Source organism: Bos indicus x Bos taurus, chromosome 9 (assembly GCF_003369695.1).
Source record: "Bos indicus x Bos taurus breed Angus x Brahman F1 hybrid chromosome 9, Bos_hybrid_MaternalHap_v2.0, whole genome shotgun sequence".
Classification (NCBI taxonomy): domain Eukaryota; kingdom Metazoa; phylum Chordata; class Mammalia; order Artiodactyla; family Bovidae; genus Bos; species Bos indicus x Bos taurus.
The window spans coordinates 62,604,314-62,624,166 of record NC_040084.1 but is presented as its reverse complement, the minus strand read 5'-3'; the positions used below and the strand labels follow the sequence as shown (position 1 = coordinate 62,624,166).

General features: G+C 41.0%; 1 protein-coding gene across 1 annotated transcript in view; it reads left to right on the top strand.

Moving 5' to 3' along the window:
• Positions 1-16,214, top strand: part of C9H6orf163 (chromosome 9 C6orf163 homolog) — a 43,777-nt gene extending 27,563 nt beyond the window's left edge. The window contains exons 4-5 of the mRNA XM_027551438.1: positions 11,181-11,383; positions 15,709-16,214. Coding sequence (XP_027407239.1) covers positions 11,181-11,383; positions 15,709-16,144 — 639 coding nt within the window. The 3' untranslated portion in view covers positions 16,145-16,214. The remainder of the gene's footprint in view (positions 1-11,180; positions 11,384-15,708) is intronic.
• The last annotated feature ends 3,639 nt before the right edge of the window (positions 16,215-19,853 follow it).

The window sequence follows — 19,853 nt, the reverse complement described above, 5'->3', positions numbered from 1 at the left end:
CTGTGGGTTTGTCATATATAGCTTTTATTATGTTGAGGTATGTTCCTTCTATTCTTGCTTTCTGGAGAGTTTTTATCATAAATGGATGTTGAATTTTGTCAAAGGCTTTCTCTGCATCTATTGAGATAATCATACGGATTTTATTTTTCAATTTGTTAATGTGGTGTATTACATTGATTGACTTGCGGATATTGAAGAATCCTTGCATCCCTGGGATAAAGCCCACTTGGTCATGGTGTATGATCTTTTTAATGTGTTGTTGGATTCTGATTGCTAGAATTTTGTTAAGGATTTTTGCATCTATGTTCATCAGTGATATTGGCCTGTAGTTTTCTTTTTTTGTGGGATCTTTGTCAGGTTTTGGTATTAGGGTGATGGTGGCCTCATAGAATGAGTTTGGAAGTGTACCTTCCTCTGCAATTTTCTGGAAGAGTTTGAGCAGGATAGGTGTTAGCTCTTCTCTAAATTTTTGGTAGAATTCAGCTGTGAAGCCATCTGGACCTGGGCTTTTGTTTGCTGGAAGATTTCTGATTACAGTTTCAATTTCCGTGCTTGTGATGGGTCTGTTAAGATTTTCTATTTCTTCCTGGTCCAGTTTTGGAAAGTTGTACTTTTCTAAGAATTTGTCCATTTCTTCCACGTTGTCCATTTTATTGGCATATAATTGTTGATAGTAGTCTCTTATGATCCTTTGTACTTCTGTGTTGTCTGTGTGATCTCTCCATTTTCATTTCTAATTTTATTGATTTGATTTTTCTCCCTTTGTTTCTTGATGAGTCTGGCTAATGGTTTGTCAATTTTATTTATCCTTTCAAAGAACCAGCTTTTGGCTTTGTTGATTTTTGCTATGGTCTCTTTTGTTTCTTTTGCATTTATTCTGCCCTAATTTTTAAGATTTCTTTCCTTCTACTAACCCTGGGATTCTTCATTCCTTCCTTTTCTAGTTGCTTTAGGTATAGAGTTAGGTTATTTATTTGACTTTTTTCTTGTTTCTTGAGGTATGCCTGTATTGCTATGAACTTTAGGACTTTAGTCCCTTAGGACTGCTTTTACAGTGTCCCACAGGTTTTGGGTTGTTGTGTTTTCATTTTCATTTGTTTCTATGCAAATTTTGATTTCTTTTTTGATTTCTTCTGTGATTGTTGGTTATTCAGCAGCGTGTTGTTCAGCCTCCATATGTTGGAATTTTTAATAGTTTTTATCCTGTAATTGAGATCTAATCTTACTGCATTGTGGTCAGAAAAGATGCTTGGAATGATTTCTATTTTTTTGAATTTACCAAGGCTAGCTTTATGGCCCAGGATGTGATCTATCCTGGAGAAGGTTCCATGTGCGCTTGAGAAAAAGGTGAAATTCATTGTTTTGGGATGAAATGTCCTATAGATATCAATTAGGTCTAACTAGTCTATTGTATCGTTTAAAGTTTGTGTTTCCTTGTTAATTTTCTGTTTAGTTGATCTATCCACAGGTGTGAGTGGGGTATTAACGTCTCCCACTATTATTGTGTTATTGTTAATTTCTCCTTTCATACTTGTTAGCATTTGTCTTACATATTGCGGTGCTCCTGTGTTGGCTGCATATATATTTATAATTGTTATATCTTCTTCTTGGATTGATCCTTTGATCATTATGTAGTGACTGTCTTTGTCTCTTTTCACAGCCTTTGTTTTAAAGTCTATTTTATCTGATATGAGTATTGCTACTCCTGCTTTCTTTTGGTCCCTATTTGCATGGAAAATCTTTTTCCAGCCCTTCACTTTCAGTCTGTATGTGTCCCCTGTTTTGAGGTGGGTCTCTTGTAGACAACATATGTAGGGGTCTTATTTTTGTATCCATTCAGCCAGTTTTTGTCTTTTGGTTGGGACATTCAACCCATTTATGTTTAAGGTAATTACTGATAAGTATGATCCTATTGCCATTTACTTTATTGTTTTGGGTTCGAATTTATACATCCTTTTTGTGTTTCCTGTCTAGAGAATATCCTTTAGTATTTATTGGAGAGCTGGTTTGGTGGTGCTGAATTCTCTCAGCTTTTGCTTGTCTATAAAGCTTTTGATTTCTCCTTCATATTTGAATGAGATCCTTGCTGGGTACAATAATCTGGGCTGTAGGTTATTTTCTTTCATCACTTTAAGTATGTCTTGCCATTCCCTCCTGGCTTGAAGAGTTTCTATTGAAAGATCAGCTGTTTTCCTTATGGGAATTCCCTTGTGTGTTATTTGTTGTTTTTCCCCTGCTGCTTTTAATATTTGTTCTTTGTGTTTGATCTTTGTTAATTTGATTAATATACGTCTTGGGGTGTTTTGCCTTGGGTTTATCCTGTTTGGGACTCTCTGGGTTTCTTGGACTTGAGTGATTATTTCCTGCCCCATTTTAGGGAAGTTTTCAACTATTATCTCCTCAGGTATTTTCTCATGGTCTTTCTTTTTGTCTTCTTCTTCTGGGACCCCTATGATTCGAATGTTGTAGCGTTTGATATTGTCCTGGAGGTCTCTGAGATTGTCCTCATTTCTTTTAATTCGTTTTTCTTTTTTCCTCTCTGATTCATTTATTTCTACCATTCTATCTTCTAATTCATTAATCCTATCTTCTGCCTCTGTTATTCTACTATTTGTTGCCTCCAGAGCGTTTTTAATTTCATTTATTGCATTATTCATTATATATTGACTCTTTTTAATTTCTTCTAGGTCCTTGTTAAACCTTTCTTGCATCTTCTCAATCCTTGTCTCCAGGCTATTTATCTGTGATTCCATTTTGATTTCAAGATTTTGGATCAATTTCACTATCATTATTCAGAATTCTTTATCAGGTAGATTCCCTATCTCTTCCTCTTTTGTTTGGTTTGGTGGGCATTTATCCTGTTCCTTTATCTGCTGGGTATTCCTCTGTCTCTTCATCTTGTTTAAATTGCTGAGTTTGTGGTGTCCTTTCTGTATTCTGGCAGTTTGTGGGGTTCTCTTTATTGTGGCATTTCCTCACTGTGTGTGGGTTTGTACAGGTGGCTTGTCAAGGTTTCTTGGTTAGGGAAGCTTGTGTCAGTGTTCTGGTGGGTGGAGCTGTATTTCTTCTCTCTGGAGTGCAATGAAGTGTTCAGTAATGAGTTATGAGATGTCTATGGTTTTGGGGTGACTTTGGGCAGCCTGTATCTTGGAGCTCAGGGCTGTGTTCCTTGCTGCTGGAGAATTTGTTTGGTATGTTTTGCCCTGGAACTTGTTGGCCATTGTGTGGTGCTTGGTTTCAGTGCCGGTATGGAGGCGTTTGATGAGCTCCTGTCAGTTAATGTTCCCGGGAGTCAGGAGTTCCCTGGAGTCAGGGTTTGGACTTAAGCCTCCTGCTTCCAGTTATCGGTCTTATTTTTACAGTAGTTTCAAAACTTCTCCTTCTATACAGCACCATTGATAAAACATCTACATTAAAGATGAAAAGTTTCTCTGCCGTGAGGGTCACCCAGAGAGATTCACAGCGTTACATGGAGGAGAGGGAGGAGGGAGTTAGAGGTGACCCGGATGAGATGAGGTGGAATCAATAGAGGAGAGAGTGGGCTAGCCAGTAATCACTTCCTTATGAAACTCCACAACTGGACCGCTCAGAGATGTTCACGGAGTTATACAGAGAAGAGAAGAAGGAGGAAGGAGGCAGAGGTGGCCAGGAGGATAAAAGGGGGGAATGAAAAGGAGGGAGACAGATCCAGCCAGTAATCAGTTCCCTAAGTGTTCTCCACCGTCTGGAACACACAGAAATTCACAGAGTTGGGTAGAGTAGAGAGGGGTTAGGGAGGAGACACAGGCGACCTGGTGGAGAAAAAGGAGAGTCCAAAGGGAGAGAGAGCAGTCAAGCCAGTAATCTCACTCCCTAGTGAAAAATGGGTACTGAAGATTGGGTTCTTAAAGGTACAAAATTGGTAACAAATACATAAAAGCAAAAATTAAAAATCTAGAGTAGAGTTTGGAATTTCAAAAATACAATGTTAAAGAAAAGAAGAAGGAAAAGAAAGAGAGAGAAAAACAAACAAAAACAAAGTCACAAAAATTATAAAGAAAATTTAGATATAAAATTGATAACAAATACCAAAAAGCAAAAGTTAAAAATCTAGAGTAGAGTTTGGAATTTCAAAAATACAATGTTAAAAAAAAAGAAGAAGAAAAAGAAAGAGAGAAAAAAACAAACAAACAAAAACAAACAAAGTTGCAAAAATTATAAAGAAAATATAGGTACAAAATTGATAACAAATACCAAAAAGCATAAATTAAAAATCTAGAGTTGAGTTTGGAATTTCAGGTATACAATGTTATATAAAAGAAGAAGAGAAAGAAAGAAAAAAAAAGTCACAAAAATTATATATAAAAAAAAAAATATATATATATATATATATAGGTACAAAATTGATAACAAATACCAAAAAGCTAAAATTAAAAATCTAGAGTAGAGTTTGGAATTTCAAAAATACAATGTTAAAGAAAAGAAGGAAAAAAAAAAGGTCAAAATATTATAAAAAAATATATATATGAAGTTTGCTTTTAAAAAAATAGGGTCTTTTTTTTTTCTCAAAGTAATAGTAGGTTATAAAAGTGAAAATTAAAGGAATAATAGAGGACTTAAATTTTTTTTAATTAAAAAAAAAAAGAATGAATGATCGTAAAAATAGTAAAAATATATCTAGGACTTTCTCTGGCTTTGTTGTCGGTATTGTGGGTTCAGTTTATTTTCGGCTAGTTCCTTGGTCCAACTTATATTTCTCAAGATCTATAGGCCCCTTCCTATGTAGACGGTACTAACCACAGGGTTTTAATCTATTGCCTGTAGCTTCCAAGGCGGTTCCCTCTGTTATAGCTTCTTCTGTTTGCTGGTCTCTTCAGTGTCTGGTTTCCACCCTGACACAAAGGGGACGGTGGAGGACACTTTTTTTTTTTTTTTAGACTCACTTGTTCAGTCACGCTGTGGGTAGGTAGGGACGCTGCAAACAAATAACACTGGCGTGTGCTTGCAGTGCCTCAGCCACACTGGGTCTGCCCCCGCTCACGGCGCGTGTAGCCTCCCTGCCCACACTGCTCAGGCTCTAGGTTGCTCCGCCGGGAACCATCTGTGGCTGGCCCTGGGCTGCTTGCACCTCCCAGGTCCAAGCTGCTCAGGTTCAGGCACTCGGGTAGTCCTCAGAGGCGCAGGCTCAGTTGGGCCTGCGTTTTGTGCCTTTCCCAGGTCCGAGCAGCTCAGGTGATGAGGTGTTTGGCGAGCGCCAATGCTGCGACTTATCGCCTCCCTGCCACTCGGTTATCTGGGTGTAAAATCGGCACACCTTCTCAGGTGGATGTTGACCGTCCAGACCCCCAAGAAGTCTTAGTTAGCAAAGAAGTCTGCTTACAGTTTTATAGATAATGTCTCTCTGGGGCTGCGATTGCCCCCTTCCGGCTCTGGCTACCTGTCACCAGAGGGGGATGGTCTGCAGCCGGCTATCTCTGTTCAGTCCTTTGTTCCGTGCACGGGCCTGGCGGTGTCTTAGGTTAGGGCTGGCTTTTTGTGTGGTAGATATCCCAGTCTGGTTTGCTAGCCCAAATTATTTCGCTCAGATAGCGCCCGGGGTACTCAGGCCAGATTCTTACTCTAAGCGATGCAGCCCGCGCTGCGCCTCCCTGCCCAGCCCCCGCTTGCTAGTGGGTGTGCAGGCATCTGTGCTGCTTCTCTGCTGGGGGAGTTACAGTAGGGCTCGTAATCTGCGGGTTTTAATTGTTTATTTATTTTTCCTCCCTGTTATGTTGCCCTCTGTGCTTCCAAAGCTCCGCACAGATTCGGCAGTGAGAAGGTTTCCTGGTGTTTGGAAACTTCTCTCTTTTTAAGACTCCCTTCCCGGGACGGAACTCCGTCCCTCCCTCTTTTGTCTCTTTTTTTGTCTTTTATATTTTTTCCTACCTCCTTTTGAAGACTTGGGTTGCTTTTCTGGGTGCCTGATGTCCTCTGCCGGCATTCAGAAGTTGTTTTGTGGAATTTACTCGGCGTTTAAACGTTCTTTTGGTGAATTTGAGGGGGAGAAAGTGTTCTCCCCGTCCTACTCCTCCACCATCTTAGCTCCTCCTCCCCCCGTATAGTCTTCAGGGGCTTCCCAGGTGGCTCAGATGGTAAAGAGTCTGTCCACAATGTGGGAGACCTGGGTTCGATCCCTGGGTCGGGAAGATCCCCTGGAAATGGCAACCCACTCCAGTACTCTTCCCTGGAAAATTTTATGGACGGAGGAGCCTGGTAGGCTACAGTCCATGAGGTCACAAAGAGTCGGACACGACTGAGCAACTTCACTTTATCACATATAGTCTTTGGTGGCTCAGTAGTAAAGGATCCGCCTGCCAGCGCAGGGGACACAGGAGATGCAAGTTCCATCCCTGGGTCAGGAAGATCCCCTGGAGCAGGAAATGGCAACCCTTCCCAGTATTTTTGCATGGAAAATTCCACGGACAGAGGAGCCTGGCAGGCTACAGTCCACAGGGTCACAAAGACTCAGACATGACTGACCATGCACACATGCACATGTCTTTGGGTTGAGTTAATCCACTTAGTGTTAAAATAGAAGTCCTAAGAAAATTTAAGGGGGATAGTTAGAGGGAGGTTGGCCTTTCCAAATTATTCCATAAAAGTTTTAGTGACTTTTTTTTTCATATAATGAAGATTTGTCTAAGTGGAGTACATAGGGTTGTTTCAGCTGTAAGATCCCTAGACATAGCCCTCATTGTTGCTTCTCAGGGGGTGCCTCTGAACCACCTCCCTAGAGTCTCCCTTCCTACAGATTCCTGGTCCCACCTGTCCTACAGAGTCACTGACAGTGTTTTTAACCATGTGCTTCTCATGCCTAAGAAAATTTGAGATTACCAGTACAGAGAGCAGAAAACCAATTTCTAGCACCAAACAGCCTTACATTCTGATACATAGAGCTCACCAGGTACTGCTCTTCTGTGATGCTAAGAATTTGGGATAAGTTTTAGGTGAATTGCTGTGAAACCAAATTTCCAGGTCTTGTCCAATGGACAGATAGGATTCTGAAAAAGTGCTAATATTATCTTATTGAAATACAATAATATTAAAAAGTAAATAATAAAATGGAAGCTAAGGGAAAATGAGAAGAGGAAATACGAAGTCAGGTGTGAATCCAAGACTCAGAAGTGTCAGTAGCCATGAGGTCCTGTGCTGTTATCACAGCTGGGCCTTTGAGCTTTCTGACAGTCAGTTCAAAGAGGAAAGTGCTGCAAATCACCATGTCCCCCAGCTAAAGACAGATTCAAGGCCCAAGATCTTGCTGCCTGTGATACGTGAGAGAAACTTCTCCTGAGGGAGACATGGTGGCATGAAGAAAGATCTGTCACACGTCTGTACAGTCAAGATGATGGATTTGGTGAGGCTGTCTCTTGTCTCATAATAGAGGCCCATTCTCTCAAAATGCACTTCAATAAAAGTAATTTGACTGGAAGGCTTTCTGTTGAATAGGAACACTGCCAAACAGTAGGTCATTGAATTATTTTTTGTAGCTTTAAATAGCTATTGGACATACCATGTGATACAGTAAAATGCTTTCAGTTTCACTAAATCATTACATGAAAGAGGAACGGGATTTCATTCTCTAAATTCAGAACCCAGTCAAAATAAAGGGCTGAGGTATCCTTTTTAAGTTCTGTGATTCAAATAGAAATGTATTATGGTAATACATCATCTTTATAAGGCGCAACCATTTGGCAATCTCAGTTGCTGAATATGTACTTGAAAACCCAGAAATGATACCTAAGAAGTTGAAATATGCCCTAAGATGTTCAACAGCAGCCTCTGACTACAAGATAAAAACTTAGACTTATTACCCATAGCAGAACCTTCCATACTCTGCTCAGAAATTGTCTCTGGGAGATGGGGAGGGGTTCGAAGGGAGGGAGGAAACTTACTGAACTGTCTGATAAGACTGGACAGAGTTTCTGGAATGAAAACAAACCAGTGAATCTCTGGAAAGACCCCAGCATCACAGCCAGCAATGAAGTGAGAAGCTGGTGGGTGAGAATCCTGCTTTCTGGGCCTAGTTCTTCCAATGACTCACTCTGTAAAATAACTTAATTTCTTTTTTGTTTGTTTTGTTTTTACATTAAAAAAATTTTTATTTTATATTGGAGCATAGTTGATTAGCAATGTTGTATTAGTTTCAGGTGTACTGCAAAGAGATTCGGTTATACATATATTGACACATGGATCTATTGTTTTTCAAATTCTTTTCCCATTTAGGTTATTACAGAATGTTGAACAACTTAGTTTCTGTATGTTCTCTCTTATCCCTAAAATAGAGATACACATTTCCCTTTAAATGAAAATTTTGAAACAACTGGAGAGAATTAACTGCTCCTCCTTTCTGGCATGTATTTCTTTTAGAACAGTGGTTGCAGGATGCAGTTTGGATCTCCTTCAGTAGGCAGAGTCCTGAGGATGGAATTCCAGCCTCCTCCTGCTTGGAGCAGTGGACCCAGCACTGTATGGTATGGTATGCCTGGCATACCATGCCTTCATTGGGCATTTCCAGGGATACCGGGTTTCCCTTGAGAGCCTGTTGCCCTCAAGTTCTGTTTCGTTTTTGTTTTTTTATCTTTTGGCCATGCTGCACAGCATGTGGGATCTTATTCCTGGACCAAGGATTGAATCTGTGCCTCCTGCATTGGAAGCATGGAGTCTTAACCACTGGATTGCCAGGGAAGTCCCTAGTCCTGGTTTGAGAAGTGTCTCCTCTCTTTACCTAGCTGAAGACTCCATAGGTCCTTCTACAGGAACAAGTGGTGGAACTCTTGTTCCTGTCTCTGTCATGACTGAGGATGGGCTTCTCAAGGTGAATGAGCTGGAATACTCCAGAAGGACAGTGAGGGCATGCAGGCAGCTTCCTGAGACTGCCGTCCTCTGGACTGCTTGCTCAGGTCCCCTCCTACCCAAGAGACTCTCCTGGTCATTATTTCTACCAGTTTCCAGGACTCACTTCCTAAAGCAGAATTGTAGTCTGTATTTCTAATCATGGATAAAGATAATAGGATGCTATAGAATATTTGAAGAATCAAAACATGACCATGACTCAATTACTTTTCCTTTTGCATATCCCTTTTCAATATTATCTGTGTATATGCTTGGACTTCCCTGGTGGCTCAGTGATAAAGAATCCGCCTGCCAATGCAGGAGACCTGGGTTTGATCCCTGGGTTGGGAAGATTCCCCTGGAGATGGAATGGCAACCCACTCTAGTATTCTTGCCTGGGAAATCCCATAGAGAGAGGAGCCTGGTGGGCTACAGTCCATGGGGTTACAAAACAAGCAGACATGAGTTAGCATCTAAACAACAGCTATAGTATACGTACTTATGCTATATAGTTTGTACATTTCTGGTTTTACCTAGCATCATTATAAGTTTCCCATATAGTATATACTCCTTTTCTTTCCTTTTCAGTAGTTGTATATTAATAATATTCCATGGTATAGACATACCATTTCAGTTTTTCTTTTTAATTGGGAGATAATTGCTTTATAATGTTGTGTTGGTTTCTGCCATGCAACAATGCAAATCAGTCATAACTATATATATGTGTGTGTATATATATATCTCCTCCCTCTTGAGCCTCCCTCCCAACCACTGCCCCCCCAAGTTTTTTTAAACTTTCTTTTTTGGTATTCTTTCACTTTTCTAAACAATTCTTTTTGTATTGAATGAAAAATTCTTTAAATTCTATGGTACTTTACAATTTTCAAAAGTTTCACACACTTGATTTCATACAACCCCATAAAAATCCTCCTTTTCTCCCTCCCCCTGACCTCTTCCCACTGGTAACTTATTCGTTTGATCTCTATATCTATGGATCTGCTTCTTATTGTTCAGATCAGATCAGTCGCCCAGTCATGTCCGACTCTTTGCGACCCCATGAATCACAGCACACCAGGCCTCCCCGTCCATCACCAACTCCCGAAGTTCACTCAGACTCACGTCCATCGAGTCAGTGATGCCATCCAGCCATCTCATCCTCTGTCGTCCCCTTCTCCTCCTGCCCCCAATCCCTCCCAGCATCAGAGTCTTTTCCAATGAGTCAACTCTTTGCATGAGGTGGCCAAAGTACTGGAGTTTCAGCTTTAGCATCATTCCTTCCAAAAAAGTCCCAGGGCTGATCTCCTTCAGAATGGACTGGTTGGATCTCCTTGCAGTCCAAGGGACTCTCAAGAGTCTTCTCCAACACCACAGTTCAAAAGCATCAATTCTTCGGCGCTCAGCCTTCTTCACAGTCCAACTCTCACACCCATACATGACCACAGGGAAAAACCATAGCCTTGACTAGACGAACCTTTGTTGGCAAAGTAATGTCTCTGCTTCTCAATATGCTATCTAGGTTGGTCATAACTTTCCTTCCAAGGAGTAAGCGTCTTTTAATTTCATGGCTGCAGTCACCATCTGCAGTGATTTTGGAGCCCCCAAAAATAAAGTCTGACACTGTTTCCACTGTTTCCCCATCTATTTCCCATGAAGTGATGGGACCGGATGCCATGATCTTCGTTTTCTGAATGTTGAGTTTTAAGCCAACTTTTTCACTCTCCACTTTCACTTTCATCAAGAGGCTCTTCAGTTCCTCTTCACTTTCTGCCATAAGGGTGGTGTCATCTGCATATCTGAGGTGATTGATATTTCTCCCGGCAATCTTGATTCCAGCTTGTGCTTCCTCCAGCCCAGCGTTTCTCATGATGTACTCTGCACAGAAGTTAAATAAACAGGGTGACAATATACAGCCTTGACAAACTCCTTTTCCTATTTGGAACCAGTCTGTTGTTCCATGTCCAGTTCTAACTGTTGCTTCCTGACCTGCATACAGATTTCTCAAGAGGCAGATCAGGTGGTCTGGTATTCCCATCTCTTTCAGAATTTTCCACAGTTTATTGTGATCGACACAGTCAAAGGCTTTGGCATAGTCAATAAAGCAGAAATAGATGTTTTTCTGGAACTCTCTTGCTTTTTCCATGATGCAGCGAATGTTGGCAATTTGATCTCTGGTTCCTCTGCCTTTTCTAATTGTTATACACTCTTAAATCATCAGGCTTAATTGGTGTATATTCCATCAGGCAGATAAATTATGATCTGAATACCCTCTTAGTATTCATTTTCAAACATCAAAGCTGTAGCATCTGACCCTGGTTTTCCTGTTGTTTAAGGAAATGGCAACTAGGACCAAGATGCAACTGCATAAAAACTTGGAAGAAGAACTGCAGCGAGAACACCTGGCTGCCGAGCAGCGCATGGTCCACAGGATCCAAAGGATCATGATGGAGTGCCACCGCGAGAAGGTCCAGGCTGTGCAGGAAGCGCGAGAGCAGGAGAGGCTCATGGCCCAGGAAGAGATCCAGTCTCAGAGAAGGTACTCCAGGGAGCACCCCTGCAAATCAGTGTATCCTCTGTCAGAATCACCTTGGAAAGAGGGTAGAGTGGATGCCGTAGATACTTCCTACTTTTTGTGTTTTTACATTTTTATTACAGAATATATCAAACATGGGGAACAGTATATAATATATTGTACAGTGTGTGTGTGAGAAATGTAAAGAAAAATAACACAAATACTCAAGGGCCTACCAGCCTTTTGAGCGGATTGGAAAGTCCCATGTTCTTCCTCAACCACCTTTGTTTCCTCTCCTCCTATCTTGCAAGGTAACTACTGCCCTAAAAATTGTGCTTTTCATGCCATATGTCCAATTTTAGGGGAGGCAAGGTATTAAGAAATGTTTTTCCACAAACACATAACGGTCTTCACATCCCCTAGCCCACATGGTACACTACTGTGGATGTGTTACTTTTGGTCTCTTTCTTTTTACACAAGTCATAATGCTATAAACAAAGCTGAGCTTCTAGAAATACAGAGAGAGCAAAATTTACTAAGTCCTGACTCCCTGCTTCCTGCCCACTGTCTCCCAGAGACAATCATTTAAAAGAATGTAGTTCAGTATCCTCCCTTGCTCTTTTGATATATTTGCTCCAAAATCACTGCAGATGGTGACTGCAGCCATGAAATTAAAAGACACTTACTCCTTCGAAGGAAAGTTGTGACCAACCTAGACAGCATATTAAAAAGCAGAGACGTTATTTTCCCAACAAAGATCCGTCTCGTCAAGGTTTTTCCAGTGGTCATGTATGGATGTGAAAGTTGGACTATAAAGAAAGCTGAACACCGAAGAATTGGTGCTTTTGAACTATGGTGTTGGTGAAGACTCTTTAGAGTCCCTTGGACTGCAAGGAGATCCAGCTAGTCCATCCTAAAGGAGATCAGTCCTGAGTGTTCATTGAAAGGACTAATGTTGAAGCTGAAACTTCAATACTTTGGCCACCTGATGCGAAGAGCTGACTCATTGGAAAAGACCCTGATGCTGGGAGGGACTGGGGGCAGGAGGAGAAGGGGACGACAGAGGATGAGATGGTTGAATGGCATCACCAACTCAATGGAGATGAGTTTGAGTAAACTTCGGGAGTTGGTGATGGACAGGGAGGCCTGGCGTGCTGTGGTCCATAGGGCCGCAAGGAGTCCGACACGACTGAGTGACTGAACTGAACTGCCTTATATATGTGCATAATTTGAAGTAACTTTTACATAAATCAGATCACATATACACTTATTAATATATATGTGAAAAATACCAAAGTAACCATTTTATATATGTAGTGAACATTTGATGGGTTTGGCCAGTTTTAACAGGTCAGCATTCAAGAACCCTAGTACTTATCAGGATCCAGAGGTTCCAAACCTGTTTCTGCGTGCTCAGTGACCTGCCCAAGCTCATGTAGCTGACACAGCTGGACCCAAACTGAAACCTCTCTGCTTGGCCTCCTGGTCTAGGACTTGTCTCTTGCTTCACTGCTTGAATTAACAAATCTATTTGTAAACAGTGGAAACAGTGTCAGACTTTATTTTTCTGGGCTCCAAAATCACTACAGATGGTGACTACAGCCATGAAATTAAAAGACGCTTACTCCTTGGAAGGAAAGTTAATGACCAACCTAGATAGCATATTCAAAAGCAGAGACATTACTTTGCCAACAAAGGTTCGTCTAGTCAAGCCTATGGTTTTTCCTGTGGTCATGTATGGATGTGAGAGTTGGACTGTGAAGAAAGCTGAGTGCCGAAGAATTGATGCTTTTGAACTGTGGTGTTGGAGAAGACTCTTGAGAGTCCCTTGGACTGCAAGGAGATCCAACCAGTCCATTCTGAAGGAGATCAGCCCTGGGATTTCTTTGGAAGGAATGATGCTAAAGCTGAAACTCCGTACTTTGGCCACCTCATGCAAAGAGTTGACTCATTGGAAAAGACTCTGATGCTGGGAGGGATTGGGGGCAAGAGGAGAAGGGGATGACAGAGGATGAGATGGCTGGATGGCATCACTGACTCATTGGACATGAGCCTCAGTGAACTCTGGGAGTTGGTGATGGACAGGGAGGCCTGGCGTGCTGCGATTCATGGGGTCGCAGAGTCGGACACAACTGAGCGACTGATCTGATCTGATCTGATTTGTATATAATTAATGGGCAAAATTTCCTTGTTAGAACTGTTTAGAAGAGAGCCAAAAGTAAAATCCTATAGGAAGTATGGATAAATAGGAATGAAGGCTGCAGCCTTGGCTATTTCAGTGGTTCCCTACCTGCATAGTCTGTAAATCATTGTGAGGTAGACAAGGAAGAAAATAGAGGATTTGGGGAGAAAGTTAGAGAAGACAGTAACTCCTGAGTGAGTTTTCCAAAGCAGTGGAGGGTGGTTCTCCTCTCCCTCTGCCTCCTCCTCTCCATCTCAGGAACTCTGCCCGTCCTAAAGGAACATCTGAGTCTCTCCTCATACTCCCCTGAGCCTCCTGCTCCCTCCTTCACTCCTTAATTTTTGCCCACCTTTGGCCCCTTCCTGCATGAAGTTCAAAGGTGGAAGACTTTCAATGGCCATCTTTCACTGAACCCGTTGACTAAGACTAGGAAACTGCTGTGCCTGTTATGTAAGTATATCCACCTAGAATGTCCATTTTGTTCTTTGATGTGTCCCTAGTGCCTATAAGAGAGCCTGGCACACGGTGGGCATTCTTCAAATAATTGTCAAAGGTTCAAATTTGTTCCAGTCAGCTGAACCCACTCTGCAGCACACCAGATCTCATCTAGAGACTTTGCTAGATTCCAGCATTCTTTAGAACATTTGCAGAAACTAATATGTGGAGTGAATGTGGAAGTCACTCAGTCGTGTCCTACTCGTTGCAACCCCATGGACTATTCAGTCCATAGAATTCTCCAGGCCAGAATACTGGAATGGGTAGCCACTCCCTTCCCTTCTCCAGGGGATCTTCCCAACTCAGGGATCGAACCCATGTCTCCCACATTGCAGGTGGGTTCTTTACCAGCTGAGCCACTAAGGAAGCCCACTGTTTAGAATTCCACTGTGGATCTCTTGTTGTTCTTGTTCAGTCACTCAGTCGTGTCCACCTCTTTGAGACCCCATGGACTGCAGCACACCTGGCTTCCCTGTCCTTCACTGTCTCCCAGAGTTTGTCCAAACTCATGTTTATTGAGTCAGTGATGCCATCCAACCATCTAATTCTCTGTCATCCCCTTTTCCTCCTGCCTTCGATCTTTCCCAGCATCAGGGTCTTTTCCAATGAGTTGGCTCTTCACATCAGGTGGCCAAAGTATTGGTGCTTCATCTTCAGCATCAGTCCATCCAATGAATATTCAAGGTTGATTTCCTTTAGATACATTATAATCAGAGGCATATGAATTTGTTCAGCAATGGTTCTCAAAGTATGATCCCAGATCCTTTAGTAGGACACTAAGGTCAAAGCTATTTTCTTAATAGTATTAAGACATGATTTGTCTTTTAACTCCATCTCAGGAGTATATAGTGGCATTTTCCAGGGTTTTATGAGGTGTGATACCTCAACAGATTGAAGCAAAATGAAAATCTAGCTTTTCTCCTATTTAGCCAGACAATAAAGGGTTTTACAGAAATGTAAAATGATGCCACTTTTCTCATCAAAAGATTTTTGATTTACAAAAAAATATTTTTCATACAAGGTAAGCTTTTTATTTTAACATTTAATGGATTTATCCAATATTTCACATGAATTTATAATGCTTGTGAAATGTCTGACTTTAATTTTTGAAAATGTTAGGGTCAGTAGATATAAACCATATATATAAACAAAGGCTCTTTGGGTTTCTTGCTCATTTTAAGAGTGAAAGTGATCTTGAGACCAAAAAGTTTGGCTGTCATAGAATATTGCTCAGATAGAATCAAAATTAAGGCTAAACTCACTTTGTGAGATAGTTTCCTGCTCTCTAACTAAAGGCGAGTAGCTATGTTGATATATAGAAATACTTTCTCTAGGGGTTTGGAGCTCTGACCTTATTTCTTCATCTTTGTAGAACTCTCCATTCATATTTTCTGACCTTGGTAGACTCCCTAAAGTTAGCATTAGTCAGTAGACTGGTGGCTTCACTCTAGCTCACAGCAAGGAAATCCATGTGTTCCTTCCCTGCTCTGAAAAGTACTTTTTGATTGTTAACATCTAATCAAAAGCTCATCTTGACCAGCCTGTCTCAGACTGGGACTCATGTAAACCATACAGTCATGTCTTCTCCATCTGTGGTGAAAGACAAAATCTTTTGGTTTTTAGTGGGTAATCCATCTAACCACTAACATTCAACTCTTACTCTTTTTGATAGAAAGGCCATGGAGGAACTTATGAGTTCTGGTGTCACAGTTGTGAAGGATCAGAAGAAGAGTGTGAACCAACTGATAAAGGAAAAGCAACATGAAATGAACCTCTACTATTGCATGACTCAGAGGCAGAAGCAAGAAGAGGTTCAGGAAGTGCTTCAAGAAGCAGAGAAAACACATCAGGCCAAACTTGGAAGTGTGATGGACAAACTGGTTAACACTCAGGGGGAGCTGCTGTCCATAGCTAAGCAACTGGGAATTATGACGAATTGGAAAGACTTCCTGGAGGAAGAGTTACAGGAAACCAGGGCAGCATTTCAAAAATACATCAACTATACATTTCCAAAGCTCTCACCAGGACATGCAGATTTTATTCTGCCAGAAAGAAAGAAAACACCTTCCAATCTTATTATTCCAGAGAACCAAACAACTCCTGATTAGAAGTCTTCATCTGAAATTTCACTACAAAAGACGCAATTCAAAAAACTAAATAAATATCATTCAAAAACCATGTATGGATCCCCAGTTATGTGCATGGTACTATTGAGCTGTAAGCGTTTTGATGGAAAACCAAAATATTCAAAAGCACATTTCAGGCTACAATGGGCTCCAAGTCTAATGGAGGAGAGATAACAGTGAGAGGGGTCAAAACGGACTAGGAGGTGGTACTTCCCCCACAATTTAGTGGTTAAGTAGTCACCTTCCAGCGCAGGAAGCGTGAGTTCAATCCCTGGTGGGTAAGCTAAGATCCCACATGCCTCACAGCTAAAAAACCAGAACATAAAGAAGGAAATAGTAACCCACTCCAGTGTTCTTGCCTGGGAAATCCCATGGACAGAGGAGCCTGGTGGGCTACAGCCCATGTGATCAAAAAGAGTCAGACATGACTTAGCAACTGAACGACAACAACTTGTCTTAAACCTGTCTCTCTCTTTATGTCTCCAAATGCCTGCTGCACTGTTCGTACCTTGTCTTCTTAAGCTAAAACCTGAACTTTTCCACTCCCCTTTCTCCCTTCCCTCTACCAATATTCTTTTCACAGTCACTTTAGCAGTATTTCCCAAATTCTGTCCCTTCTCTTAAATTTCAACGTCATTGCTTTGTCCTAGACTACATAAATGCTTTCCTTATCTAACCTAGTGGCCTCTCCAAAGCTCTCCTTACCGCCAGGTCATCTCCAGTCAACCCTGGAACATGCAGTCATATCAGTTATATACCTTGTTATTGGTCTGTTTTAGGACTTCCCTGGCAGTCCAGTGGTTAAGACTGCTTCCATTTCAGGGGGTGTGAGTTGGATCCCTGGTTGGGAAACTAAGATGCCACATGCCTTGGAGTCAAAAAACCAAAACATAAAGCAGAAGCAATATTGTAACAAATTCAATAAAGACTTTAAAAATGGTCCACATCAAAATCAAAAAGCAAACAAAACTGGCTAAGAGGAAAAAAGATTTCATGGAAGTCTAAACTTGTATATCTGGCTTTTACTCATGTTTCCATCAGACATTTAACTCTTTTAGTATTTGTTGCAGTTAAAAACAAATAAAAGGACGTGTTCTTCAAGGATTTCCATTGTGGAGAGGTGTGCTGACCTCCAGTATGTCTAGTAACCTAGCCTAGAGATTATTATTTGGTGAACTGCAATAGCTTTGTAGGGAAAAAAGCAATGTTTCTCAAGTTCAATAGGAAAAAACTTAAATTCTGGGAACCCTATGTAAAATAATTCAGAAAGAATTCCCTCATATTTGCCATTTGTGAAAGATAAATGTCTTTGAGGTCAGATTCCTTGCCTCAGGAATTGAGGGGGGTGGTCCCCTTATTTTATACTCAAGCCCAGGAGTACTTCGAACTCATCTTCTTTGGGTCAAAATGCAGAAAATCATTATATGCCACAGTGCGAACTAACATATCAACATCTACTGAATTAAAATAGAAGAAAACCCAAGCCATAAAGAACTCTCCAAAAAAAAAAAAATCTATCCATCTTAATGTAACATCCTTAAATTATTAATTACTAGCCTATACTGGTGGCTTTAAAATTAAATACCTGGAAAGCAGTTTTCAGTAAATTAAAAAGTGCTGTTGTCAAGCAAGCCTTAGGTGGACTTGTTTACATTGACTGGTCTGGGATTTCCTAATGGTAAAAGCACCGATTTGTTTACCACTGCGTAATGGACTACACTCTCCTAGTGTTTAGCTTCCTGATTCTGCAGAACTATTGCAGCCTGTACCATTGGTTGCCTAGGGGCTGGAAACCAGAACATTTACATAGTACTTTACACTGCTTTTTCCAGTACATTCTCACAATACATTCTTCTCCCAGCAATCAATGGGATAGACAAGACAGGGGTGGAGGTTATCTCTCTTTTGACAAATGATAAAATGAAGACTACTATGTACTAATATATTTACATGTGTGAAGCACATTTTTAAAGTTGAAGTGCAGTTGATATGCAATGTTGTGTTAGTTTCGGGTATACAGCAAAGTTCAATTATATATAATACATATATTATTTTTCAGATTATTTTCCATTATAGGTTATTATAGGGTATTGAATATAGTTCCCTGCACTCTATGGTAAATCCTTATTGTTTATTTTGTATATAGTGTGTGTGTATGTTAGTCCCACACTCCTAATTTATCCTCCTTCCCACCTCTTTCCCCTTTGGTAACCATATATTTGTTTTCTGTGTGACTCTGTTTCTGTTTTGTATATAGCTTTGTTTGTGTTATTTTCAGATCTTACATGTAAGTGGTATCATGTAATATTTATCTTTCTGTGTCTGGTTACTTCACTCAGTATGTTATTCTCTAGGTTCATCCACATTTCTGCAAATGGCAACTTTTATGGCTGAGTAATGTTCCAGTGTGTGATATAAACCAGTTATCTGTTGATGGGCAGCTGGATTGTTTCCATGTCTTAGCTATTGTAAATAATGCTGCAGTGAACATTGGGATGCATGTGCATGTGTGTGTGTGCATGTGTCTTTTAAAATTAGAGCTTTCATCTTTTCTGGATATGTGCTCAGGAGTGAGATTGCTGGATCATATGGTAGTTCTATTTTTAGTTTTCTAAGGAACCTCTATACTGTTTCCATAATGGCTGCACCAATTTACATTCCCATCAACAGAGAAGCACATTACAAACATTAATATTTAATCTTCACAATGATTTCTGAAAGTAGTTGTAATTGTACCCAATTTATCAGGAGGGAAACTGAGGCTCGGGGAGATTCAATAACTTTCCCCAGGGCACATAGCTGGTGACAGGGTGGGAATTCAAAATATCACAAGGCACAGGCAGATGGCTGCTTGAAAGAGACCTGGGCCTGGGTTTTTCAGACTTGAATAGATAAGAACAGCAGCTGACACTGGGGAGTGCTAGTGTGTGCCAGACAGGTGTATACAAGTGGAATCATTCATGTTCACGTGGAACCATTAATTCAGGGATAGACAGGTCAAGTCACTTTCTCAGTGCCATACAGTAAGGAAAGGTCATAGCCAGTTTCAAATCCAGAAAGGGAGTCTTTAGCTCATGCCTTTCATCATTATTTTGTTCAGAGATAAAGGCCTTGGTGCTTGATTGGTTGAATCTCTGGGTGTGTGTCTTTGTGGCATCCGTGATTAGGACTGGAAAGACGTGGTTTATCCTTGTCTGTCATGGATCGTTTTTGTCTCTTCTAGAAGGGAGAGGGAAATGGCAACCCACTCCACCACTCCAGTACTCTTGCCTGGAGAATCCCAGGGATGGGGGAGCCTGGTGGGCTGCCGTCCATGGGGTCGCACAGAGTCGGACACTACTGGGGCGACTTGGCAGCAGCAGAAGGGAGAGGAAGTTGTACCTAGGATTGTGTCTGAATTATTGTAGTTACCCAGAAGTTTTCAGCTAAGCACACTCTGTAGAGGAGCAGAAGAAAAGCATCTTCTAAAGGGGTTCACTTCGTGGCCACAGTTAAGGTGTCTCTATTGGCATCAGTGATACAGTGAGTAACATAAAAAGAAAGCAGGTGACTTGTTTTTTTGGTTTGGAAAAAGGAATCTAGTTTCTCAGGTTGCAACCAGATCAGAATAAATTACATGACCCCTGTTTTTAGTCTTCAGCATTTTCCTTGTTTGTACTTCACCTTCTGAGAAGGTAATGACACTCCACTC